General features: G+C 42.1%; 1 protein-coding gene across 1 annotated transcript; it reads right to left on the bottom strand.

Moving 5' to 3' along the window:
- Window positions 1–3276: 3276 nt before the first annotated feature.
- LOC148366538 (uncharacterized) lies at window positions 3277–8249 on the bottom strand. The gene is made up of 2 exons (XM_088335257.1): window positions 8084–8249; window positions 3277–4552 (listed from the first exon to the last, which is right to left on the bottom strand). Exon 2 carries the CDS (start codon window positions 4536–4538, stop codon window positions 3978–3980), a length of 561 nt encoding a protein of 186 aa, XP_088191383.1. The 5' UTR covers window positions 4539–4552; window positions 8084–8249; the 3' UTR covers window positions 3277–3977.
- Window positions 8250–12492: the final 4243 nt, after the last annotated feature.

The following is a 12492-nucleotide window of genomic DNA, read 5'->3' as shown; positions in this document are numbered from 1 at the left end:
CTATCTATCTATCTATCTATCTATCTATCTATCTATCTACTCAACTATCTACCTACCTACCTACTTACTTACCTATTTAACTACCTACCTACCTACCTTCCTTCCTACCTACCTACCTACCTACCTACCTATTTACTTACCTACTTACTTACTTACTTAACTACTTACCTACTTACATAATTACATACCTACTTACCTACCTACTTACTTACCTACTTACTTACTTACTTACTTACATACTTAACTACCTACCTACCTCCCTACTTACTTACTTACTTACCTGACTACCTATCAACCTACCTACTTACCTACTTACTTACCTACTCAACTATCTACCTACTTACTTACTTACCTACCTACCTACCTACCTACCTACTTAACTACCTACCTACTTAAGTAGGTAACTACTTACTTACTTACATACTTAACTACCTACCTACCTCCCTACTTACTTACTTACCTACTTGACTACCTATCAACCTACCTACTTACCTACCTACTCAACTATCTACCTACTTACTTACTTACCTGCCTACCTACCTACTTACTTAACTACCTACCTACTTACTTACCTACTTACTTACTTACTTACTTACTTACATACTTAACTACCTACCTACCTCCCTACTTACCTACTTAACTACTTGTAGAGTCATTTTCTGTTGCACGACACACTATAGCAACATCTAGTGGTCGAAAAATACACAGCGTCCCGTTAAGAGAAAGAAACCGACACGAAACGGGAATTCTTCCCATTTATTTTCTCAAATCAGCTTTTGTTTGGAAAAAAAATTCAATCTCATTTTGTTTTTTTTAGATAGACTTCCTGGGGTGTGCCTTGGGCAAGTACAGCCTGGCGGCGCCCATCCTTCTCCAAGCGCTTTTTGGGGGGTTGGGGTTTGTTCACCCGCATAAAATAGATCCCTCTTATGAAAAGAAAACAAAGCGTGTGCCAATGTGCTCGAAATGCAAGGTAGTTGTTGTAGTTTGGCAGTGGACCCAAACGCAGGCAAGGTACTCAATTTAATGAGAGTATCCTCAACAAAGTAACAAACAAAATGGTGGACAACAGGGGGTCTCCGACGTGCCCCCCGCGAGGACAGCTCGGGTGCCCGCGGACCGGTTCCGAAAAGAGCTCACCGGTGCCGGGTCATTGTGATTTCCGAGCAAATCGATTTTTTTTAAGGTTGACTGAGTCTATTTAACCCCGTGTTTAATCATGAATTCAATGACACAGAAATAACAGAAATAACACGATACCTTTTTATTTTACAAATTCCAAAAAATCAATTCGATGGACACAATGAATTCAATAAGTGATTATTATTTTCGAGCAGTTAATTAAGAGAGTAGAAAGAGATTTGATGCATATATTTTTTGTTTGTTTTACAGGAAATACAACAAACTCAATTCCATTTTATGGGTTTTATAAAGCGAATGAGCAAAACAAAGTGTATTTTTTTAGCTAGCTATCTGGCTACCTTTTTAGCTTTAGAGCTAGCTGTCTCTCTGATGGATGTTGCAATAACACATTTTCATAAAACCCTACTTCGAAAATGATCTAAAAACAAAAATAATCATATTAAAGAATGATTTAAAAAAAAAGAAAAAATACTCATACAGTGAATAAGAAAAACCAAATACCGGTATAAAGGTAGATCAGGGGAGTCAAGCCCCTTTTCGCTGAAAAAACACAGTAAAACTCGAGGGTTGGAGGTCTTTTCGGAGGCTCACAATGAAATCATGATCCAGTGATGTAAGATTTGATAATAAAACAATATTTGAAGTTTTTTTCCAGTTCAATATTTTTGTCCTTTCACTCAAATTCATTTCCTCTACAGTTTATTTAGCTTGGGGAAACGCAGACTGGAAAGCGACAAAAAAAAGAGGTCGAAAGCCGGTACGGGAGAGTAGACGTGGTCGGGATCAAAAACGGGTCCGAGCCGGGGGAACAGAAAGGAGCAAAAAACGGGACAGGTGGGAGTCAGGGTCCAAAAAGGCTTGCCTGGTGTTAACTGAGGTTCGTAGACGGACCGACAAAAGGGGACAGAGGAGTAGGTACGAGTACGGAATCGGGAGCCGATCAGAGTCCGAGGCACGGGTGATTCGCATCGGTACTCGTGACAATGGCGATAAACGTTTGTTAGAGAGTAAGCACTTTCTGGGCGTGGTCCAAAGAAAACCTCTCTAACACAAGTTTCTATGTGTATTGTGAGTAGACTTAGCGTCTACTCTGAAAAGCCCGACTGAAACCACATCGCCGTTTTGATAGTTCCGTTAAAGTGGTCACAGGATATTGAAAGTAAAACCGTGAACTATTAAATAAGACAATTGATAAATCTCACTAAAACGTTTTAGTTCAAACAAATATATGCCAATTAAAGCCTTCCGTTCATTTTCATCCGGCTATATAGTTAGCTATATACCCCTTTAGCTAGCTCCCTTTTCTTTTCATTTTAAACTAAACGTTGGCCTCCTTTCTAGCTAGCTATCTAGCTTTGTTTGAAGCTTTTCATTTGACTATTGAGATGGCTTTTACTCTTCTGTGAGAATTTTAGCCCACTACATTTCAGTCAGGGCGACTGTAAATAAAAAAAGGAAAGTTGCACAATTAAAAAAAAAAACTAAGTTACCAAAAAAAAAGGAAAGCTGACTGCGAGGGTTTGTTTTAAGCTTTTCATCTGACTATTTCAAAGGCTTTTTTTACCCTTTTAGCGACTACCCTTTTTTTGCTTTGTACCCGTTTACTTTTCTAGCTACCTTTCAAGCTACCTTTTCAGCTATTTGGCAAGCTATCAACTAGCTTTTACAATTGTTTGCATGCTAGCTAGCTAACATTTTACCTTTTGCTAGTTATCAGGCTAAATTCTGGCCTCCTTTCTATTTCTAGCTTTGTTTTTAGCTGGATAGAATATTTTCTATCTAGATGGCTTTTTACTCATTTAGCTAGCCGTCTAGCTCCCTTTTAGTTTTTCACCCGTTCACCTTTCTAGCTAACTATCAAGCTACCGATTTAGCTATTTAGCAAACTATTTAGGTACCTTTTTACATTTGTTTGCAATGAGCAAATGAGCCAAACATGAGCAGTTTATTTTAGCTAGCTATGTGGCTACCTTTTTAGCTTTGTAGTTAGCCATCTTCCTACCTTTTTAGCTATTGAGCAAGCAACCTAGTTAGCATGTTACATTTTCGCATGCTTTCTAGCTAACATTTTACCTTTTGCTAGTTATCAGGCTAAATCCTGGCCTCCTTTGTATTTAGTTGTCTACCTTTGATTTTAGCTGGATAGAAATTTTTCTACTCAGATGGCTTTTTACTCATTTAGCTAGCCGTCTAGCTCCCTTTTAGTTTTTCACCCGTTCACCTTTCTAGCTAACTATCAAGCTACCGATTTAGCTACTTAGCAAACTATTTAGGTACCTTTTTACATTTGTTTGCAATGAGCGAATGAGCCAAACATGAGCAGTTTATTTTAGCTAGCTATGTGGCTACCTTTTTAGCTTTGTAGTTAGCAATCATCCCACCTAGCGACCTAGCTGGCATGTTACATTTCCGCATGCTTTCTAGCTAACATTTTGTCTTTAATATTGCAAGTTATCAAGCTAAATGTTAGCTAGCTTTCTAGCTCTCTTTGAATTTTTTTTACTGGTTGACTTTTTTTAGCTAAGTATCAAGCTTCTCTTTAGCTATTTAGCAAGCCACCTAGCGATTTTAGAAATGTATATGAATGTGGGTCCCCTTTGCGCAAATCGGTAACAAAAAGTAGCTTGTGGCTTGAAAGACCCTTGGTCAACAACGACAAAAAACGGAAACAAAAACCAAACCTCACAAATCAGGATGAAAACTGTAAACAGTGATGGTGAAAACTGAGCCCACAAAGTCCAAAGTGTCCTTACGAAGGGTCAGGCTAATTCGGACAAGCCTGTCCCGATGACAAACCCATAGGGCGCCCTCTGGTGGACAGACCCTAAAGACGATCATAGGATGGCACAAGTGCAGCAGGGATGTCCCGGGGTAGGCTCCCGTTCAGGAAGCCGATCTTCAGGGGCCGAAGATCCCCGTCTACTCCGGAGTCCCGCCTCGACGGAACTATCGACCGATCTCCCGCAAACCAAGTCGGCGGCTCTCCCGTCCATGACCGTCGAGTCGTGGACCGTTTTCTCTCTCAGGGACATGTCTCCGTCCTCGTCGTCATCAATGAGCACAAACTCCTTGAGGAACACCGCGGTCACCCCACCTCCAGGGACACCGCCATCGTCTCCTCGGTCTTCCGCAAAGTTCAGGGTGGAGGTCTCGGTCAGGGTATCGGGAGGGTCTGTGGAGTTGTCTTCTGGACCTAGATAGTCCTGCGTGCTGGAACTCAGGGTCCACATGGAAAGCCTTTGAGAGCTAGTGTCTCTCCTTTTGATGACGTGACCATGGGGAGAGCGGGTTGCCAAGGCCACCTTCTGGTCGTCATGGGAAATTTGCACACCGCTGCCTCCTGTTGGTGGTGAGAGGGCGTTGCCATGACAGTCCCCTTTTCTTGGAGTCTTCATGTACTTGTTTTAGGCTGAGTAAAAACAGAGCAAATGAGGCAATCATAACGTTGCCTGTAGGTCTGACACCAATTATTACAGTGAATAGATCATTTTTAGATACCTATCTATTAATCATTTCAATTAAAATGAAACATTTTATTTCTTTTTTGTTTTTTTATCTTCTACGTTTTTGTTTTGTTCCCTATTTCTACTTGACCAGTTGTTTCAGGATGTGAGAGTTGGATTTATTTTACACAGGTGTTATGTGCATTTCATACTGTTGAACTGTCATGATTGGCTCCCTGTTCCGATTTATACCCACTCCTATCTGTCCCCTTTTGTCAGTCCGTCTGCAAACCTCAGTTAACACTAGGCAAGCCTTTTCCAACCCTAACTCCAACCTGTCCCGTTTTTGCTCCTGTTTGTCTCCGGCTACGACCTGTTTTGATCCTGACCACGTCTGCTCTCCCTTCCCGGCTTACAACCCCTTTTTGTTCCCGACGACGTCTACTCTCCCGTTCTGGCTTACGAATCGTTTCTGACCCCGACCACGTCTCGCTCTCCCAGTCCTGGCTACTGACCTGTTTTTCCGTCCCCGACACCGCCATCGCTCGCTGGGGAAGATCCACTTCCGTGTTCGGATCACAATCAGAGTACGAGAGCAACTTGCTTCCTGCGCCCAGCGAACACCGGATTGTGGGCGCAGCCCTTCCTCTCTCTTTCAATAAAACTTGTGGTAAACGTCACGCAAGTGAGTCCTGTTTCCGTTCTGGTCTGGACATTCTTTTGTGTGAAAATACTTGAAGTACAGTAGCATATGTCTACTTGAGCAGTTGTCTGACTAGAGATAGTGATTTATTCTACACTTAATAAAGGTTTACAGTCGACTTTTGTAGTGAAGAAAAAACTGGACCGCTGTCTACTTGACCCGTTGTCTCCGGTTGTGAGAGTTAAAGATTGAATTGATAAAACTTATTTGACATTGTTTACTGCCAATTGTTATTCTATGATATTGTTTATTTCCGTGGGAATTAAAGTGTAGGAGAAATGTGTTGCTGGTGAGGTGAAATCAATAGAACACAACTACCCGTCTATTCTTCTCTTGTACAACTGACCGGAATACTGCTCACTACAAATACATCAACTGTCACGGTTGCCATGGCGCCCAATCGGCCCCGCCCATGCGGCGCCAGCTGTGGCTCGTTGACAGATTGGCTCCCCTTCTATTTCAGCTCAGTGCTCTCGCTCACCCTTTGTCAGGCCGTCAACAAACCTCTGCACCCGCAAAACGTGGGTTTGGACTCGGTTTGCTGCTTGTGTTTCCTGTCCAGTATCCTTCCCGTCTATTTTGTCCTGTTTAATATCGATCTCCAGTTTCGTTCCCGTCTAGTTTGTCCTGTTTGATTTCTCTCTCCAGTGTTATATCAATCCTGTCTGTCCCGCCCTGTCCGGTATCGACCCCATCCGTCCGATATCTACTCGTGCAATTGGTATCTATCTCATCGGCCTCTGGCTTCCTCTCACTCCACGCCAGACTGCTGCCTCACGTGCATAACTCCCCATTTCCCGTAAAATAAAAGCTTGTGTGAGAAACATCACGCGTCTGGGTCCTTCTTCGGTTCCGGTTCTTGACATCACCTTCATTCTCAAGTCCTGGGAAGAGTGACTTTCCCTGGTAACGAGTTTCTTTGACGTTCGAGTCATTCAGTTACTAAGTCAGTGTCATGATTACCACGATTACCTTTGATGCCAACTGCCTCGGAGTCTGATTGGCTCCCTGCCACTATATAAACCCACTCCTTCCTGTCACCTGTTGTCAGTCCGTCTGCCAACCTATGCTCCCAGCTAGGCAAGCTTTTGTGACTCTCCGACTCTATCCTGTCACTGATACCTGTCGCCGACCTCTTTTCTGGACCCGTTACTGTTTCGCTCCTCCGTCCCGGCTATCGACCTGTTTTTTTCCTCACTCTCGACTTTGCCTTCGCTCGAGAAACTGAGTAAAACGGACGCCGTCGGGTCCCGTCTCCGTTCCTGGTCTGTGACACTCGGCTACTTTTTGGAAGAAGTAGTGAGTAACTTTACTTCAAGATGATTTGAAGCAGCCGCTAGAAGCAGAATATTCAGAGACAGACCTCGGCACACACTGACCCTCTTTCGCTCGAGTGACTCGGAGGCGTGACAGAATCGGGACTCTATGAATAAATGATAACGGCCGTGTTTCCGTCTGGCGCTGAAAACCAAAAGGATGCGAGCTTTCATTTCCTTCAGTTTGAAAAACCTCACTTTTCTGCAATTCTGTTAACATTAGAATAGGAAGTGGCATTTTAAAGAGAAGACCAATTCAATGATCTTTCAGTTTGTTTAAGAGTTCAAAAAAAAAAAAAAAAACACAATCCTACTCAATCTTTGATGACCTATACTAAGTGTTCCGCTGAAACCCCGCTGTATCATTTTTGAAAATCCTGATGTTTACAAGCAGGGGCGTTACCGGGGGGGCTTTCAGTGCCCACCCGTGGACCCACGCTGCCCACCCGAAAAAACTGTAAAGGTGAGGGCAGTCTGAAAGAAAAGGAGGACAAAAGAATAGAATGACATTCCAAAAATAGAGAAAAACGAAGAAAAAAACAAGTCAAAGGGGGGAGAACAGAAGAAAAAGGAAAAAGAGAAAAATAAATTTAAAAAAAGAAAAAGAAAGAGAAAGGAAAAAGCTAGGATGAAAAAGACAGACAGACAGACAGACAGACAGATGTCTAGATAGATAGATAGATACTGTGACAGCAGTCTGTCGCTGAAGCTGCTCTTCTGTTTGGAGATTAAAAAATAAACTAAAGAAGAAGAAAACATAAAGTAGAAAGAAAAAGGGAAGGTAAAAAGGAGAAAAAAAAGAAATCAAGAAAAAGGCAAATCTAGGGGAAAAAAATGAAGGCAACATAAGTTAAAGGGGGGACAACAAAACAGAACAAAAGGGAAAAAAGAGAAAAATAAATGAAATAAAGAAGAAAAAGAAAGACAAAAGAAAAAGAAACAAAAGAAGGAGAAAACATAACATAGAAAGAAAATAAGGAAGGTAAAAGGACAAAAAAATGATCAAGCAAAGAAAGAACATCGAGGGGAAAAACAAAGAATATAAAAAAAAGAATAAGAAGAAACAAGCATGAAAAAAAAGAAGAAAACGCAATAAAAAAATGAAAAAGCTAGGGAGGACAAAATAAAAAAAGGAAAATGACATTTCAACTCATTTCCACTTGTTTTATTCTAAGCAACTTGAAACTTAAATGTTTATTCAACAAATTAACTTATTAATAAACGACAATCAACAAAAACAAACTATACATTAAAAGAAAAAAACATTCTTGAAAAACACCAGAAACAGTGCAGTAAAAATGTTGGGGGAAATAATAGTTATGCACTATTCTTTCATTGCACAACTCAGGCCAGTCTACGTTTTGTTTTTCTTATTTCTCTCTTTGTTTTTCCCGGAGTGCCATGTCTAATCTCATCTCGCAAGATTTTATCCATGCCGTTCAAAACAAATGAATTCCACACAGCCAGATGTGTCTTACCTTTGTCTTCGAAGCAATTTTTATAATCCGGCAAAAAAAAAAAAGAAAGAAATGAAATCACCACAGAAGAAGAAGAAAAGTGCAGTGTGCAGATTGAAAGATGAAATGAATAACATTCAGAGAAAAAAAAAAAGAAAAGAAAATCTCTCCATCGGGAGGAAGAGCGGTCGTGTATCCCCATCACGAGCGTCGCTCTCAGAGATGGCCACGCCCTCATGCCGGGGAAGCCGACGCCCACATTGCAGGACGCTCCAATCAATGAACACCAATATCAATACTCCAAATACACCCGATATATATGTAGTATGTCGTTATTTCCTTCAATTTGTGTTTTTTCTTTTAGCCGGCCATTTTTCTCGCTGTTATGACGCTCAAAAGCCGCTTCGCTTTTGTTTTGGTTTGTCATGAACCAGAACAGGATCAGGACCCAAACGCGTGACGTTACTCACACAAGCCTTTGATTTGACGGGAAATGGGGAGTCGTGCACGGAAAGACAGGAAGCCAGAGACCGATAAGAACGATTCCGATTGCCAGAGTTGATATCGGACGGATGGGGTCGATACCGGACAGGACGGGACCGACAGGAATGATAATGAAACAGGATATCGGAATTAAACAGGACAAACTAGACGGGAATGAAAACTGTAGAGAATGATAAACAGGACGAAACTAGACGGGAAAGGAACTGGAAACCGATATTAAACAGGACAAAAATAAATGAGAACGATACCGGACAGGAAATGCCAACAGGCAACAAGACCGAGTCAAAACCCACATCTTGCGGGGCAGAGGTTCCTTGACGGACTGACATAAGGAGAGTGACAGGACTAGGTTTAAATAGCAGGGAAGCCAATCTGTCAATGAGCCGCAGCTGGCGCCACAGGGTCTTTTTCACATCTAGGATAACCTACCTCACTGCCTGTAAAATATAGTGTTGATATTCAACGTCATTCTGGCCTGGGAGAGTGAAATGATAGGAAGCCAGAGGCCGACGAGGTCGATACCAATTGCCCGAGTGGATATCGGACAGATCGGGTCAATACCGGACAGGACGGGACAGACAGGATTGATATCAAAACAGGATATCGTATTTAAATACGACAAAAATAGACGGGAACAAAACTGGAAACCGATATATTAAACAGGACAAAAATAAACGGGAACAATACCGGACAGGAAATGCCAACAGGAAACAGGACCGAGTCAAAACCCACGTCTTGCGGGGCAGAGGTTCGTTGACGGACTGACAAAGTAAGAGAGAGCGCACTCAGCGTACGTGAATATGCAGTAAAACATACGTAAACATGCACAAAACATGTAAACATGCACGATAACGTATGTAAACATGCACAAGTACGTATGTCAACACATCCAAAAACTCTGAGGAACCAGAACAGGATCAGGACCCAAACGCGTGACGTTTCTCACACAAGCCTTTTATTTTACGGGAAATGGGGAGTCAGGCACGTTAGGCATGATAGGAAGCCAGAGGCTGACAAGGTCGATACCAATTGCCCGAGTGGATATCGGTCGGATGGGGTCGATACCAGACAGGACGGGACAGACAGGATTGATATTGAAACAGGATATCGAATTCAAAAAGGACAAAAAATAGACGGGAACGAAACTGGAAACCGATATTAAACAGGACAAAAATAAACGGGAACAATACCAGACAGGAAATACCAACAGGAAACAGGACTGAGTCAAAACCCACGTCTTGCGGGGCAGAGGTTCGTTGACGGACTGACAAAGTAAGAGAGAGCGCACTCAGCGTACGTGAATATGCAGTAAAACATACGTAAACATGCACAAAACATGTAAACATGCACGATAACGTATGTAAACATGCACAAGTACGTATGTCAACACACTCAAAAACTGAACCAGAACAGGATCAGGACCCAAACGCGTGAAGTTACTCACCCAAGCCTTTTATTTCTGAAATGTGACAAAACACGAGGCGGTGTAACCCTGGGCACAAATATTTCCATCTGTCGCAGGGATGTCGCACTTTTGGCCTAGCGTGTGACGTCATTCACTCCGCTGTGGCTAAACTACAACACAGCACCCCGAGGCCATCCTGTTCATCTGTTAACAAAAGGATACTGCTGGAAGTGTGAATTTCCCTACAGGGATGAATCTATCCAAGTTCAAAGGGGCCAAATACTTTCGCAAGCCACTGTATAAGCAATATTTCCCCAGTAAATGTCACGACGGCGCAGAGGAGCACAAAAATTCCGTTCTTTTCGTGGTAAAGCGTCAAGGTGTTCTGATAAATAATAAAGAAAGCGAATCCCTAACATCCATGAAAAATGCAAAAAGGCATTATGGGCAGGAATCAAATATTGAAATGACTTCCACTCCACACACTTTATGTTAGAGTCGTGCATTGGTTAGCACGGTCGCCTAACGCGCGAAAGGTCCCCGGTTTAAGACCGGGTGGAAACATTTATTGGACTGGAGAAGGATGGGCGCCACCAGGCTGTACTTGCCCAAGGCACACCCCGGGATATGGTGCCCCTACCACCCGTGTGGGATCCAACACTTCAGACAGTAAATTCTGGTTTGACTCCTTTTAAAAATGGCTGTCGTCACAAAAACGAGGGGAAATTATAGTCAAAGAAGAAAAATGGGAGAAAATATAGAACATGGCTAAAGCAGTTTTTTGTAGTCTTTCCTTATTGTAAAGTGGGCTTAAACGTATTTCCTCAAAAGTGTGTATTTCTAACCAGACAGTATCACGTTTCTGTTTCAAATATTAGAAGCGCCCAAAGGGGCGTTTCTTTCTCCTTTGTCTTTGTTCTACTTAAATAAAATAGTTTGATGGGGGAAGGCCCCCCAGAGTTAGGAGCGCGGCCAGGAGACGGGAGCGGGTAAATTCCTCCTCTCCTGGCCACTCCCCCTCTCCAACTGCCAGTTGTAAAAAAGTCGAATGCCTGGTGTATCTTTTTTAGCGTTAGCCAACTTTTAAAATAGCTCTCCCAAAGAGGTCGATCTAGACCCCATAATCGATGATCTGATTCGGAACCAAATAAATGTCTTTTTTCTGGACACGCTGAAACGTGAAATCCAGTCATCCCTCACTTAAATGCAGTCTTGCCTCTGAAGGATTTTTTATTTTATTGAATTGACTATAAGGGATTTCATATAACACAAATTAAATTTTATCGAATGCAGTGGGGATTTTTCACAGGGGAGGCTTGAAAGGTCAGTGTGGCCCGGACAGGAATTATGTTGACATAAAAACCAGAACGAGGACAAGGGGTGACGCGGGAAAAGGAGACGAGGTTTCTGATGAGCTTTCTTGTTGTGAGTCCCCTAGACGTGGCGGCGTCTTCCGGCGAGGAGGAGGTTGGCACCTGGCCCGCCTCAGGGGAGGAGTCAGCGCGCCAATGCCCCGACGTGTCAAAAGGACGGAACACGGAAGAGAGAGCAGAGACAGACGGGAGCAAGGCTGGACAAAAACTAATTAGACTCATTTGACAATAATTTGGCTAAATTTGATGGAATTCACTTAACAATAAATTGCCCGTGTGAAAAAGCCTGTCTCTTGTCAATAATTTTTTCCCTAAAATTAAGAAAGGAGCATGCATTGTTAGGAGGATAAAGTTTGTAATTGGTTAATGGACTTAGATAACTCATTCGAACAATTTGGTAAACGATACATTTAGAATATAGTTTTTTTCCTAACAATGCTCAATGTAACTATTGGTAAAAACAATGAATAAATAAATGTTAACAGGTACGGTGTAGAGGACTTTTATTTGGTAAACAAATCTTTAGGGTTGTAAAAAAAGGTTTATTCTTAGATTCCAATGTTTAAACTCTAAACTCTCTGCAACCGTGTATTTGACTTAGGCTATTTTTTTTTTAGAAATTGTGAAAGAGTTGTAAATGTTTGACTTCTCTTTCCTCGAGAAAAATGGATCTTAAGTTGCGCTATGCATAGTTATTTTCGGGTGATTTGAATAATGAGTCTAATTAGTCTCGTTGAGCCTCCCGTGTCTCGTTCTCCCATCTGATCCCGCGTCTGTCAATGTTTAAAGCCTTAACAGTCCTGTGGAATCGGCCTCAAATCCCAATCCAAGACATACCCAATCGAATGCTCTTCTTCAACTGTTTGGAGAATATGGCGTTTCTTTGGAGACGACCAGTTAACAGCTCTAAACTCTCTGCAACCGTGTATTTGACTTTGGCAATTTTTTTAGAAATTGTGAAAGAGTTGTTAATGTTTGACTTCTCTTTCCTCGAGAAAAATGGATCTTAAATTGCGCTATGCATAGTTATTTTCGGGTGATTTGAATAATGAGTCTAATTAGTCTCGTTGAGCCTCCCGTGTCTCGTTCTCCCATCTGATCCCGCGTCTGTCAATGTTTAAAACCTTAACAGTCCTGTGGAATGGGCC

The sequence above is a fragment of the Urocampus carinirostris genome, chromosome 5 (assembly GCF_059441175.1).
Source record: "Urocampus carinirostris isolate Australia breed hairy pipefish chromosome 5, RoL_Ucar_1.0, whole genome shotgun sequence".
Classification (NCBI taxonomy): Eukaryota; Metazoa; Chordata; class Actinopteri; order Syngnathiformes; family Syngnathidae; genus Urocampus; species Urocampus carinirostris.
Note: the sequence above shows the minus strand (reverse complement) of the source record. Positions and strands in the feature narration are given on the sequence as shown.

Coding starts and splice junctions, on each gene's coding strand:
- LOC148366538 (XM_088335257.1), bottom strand. CDS start 4,538: ATGAAGACTCCAAGAAAAGGGGACTGTCATGGCAACGCCCTCTCACCA.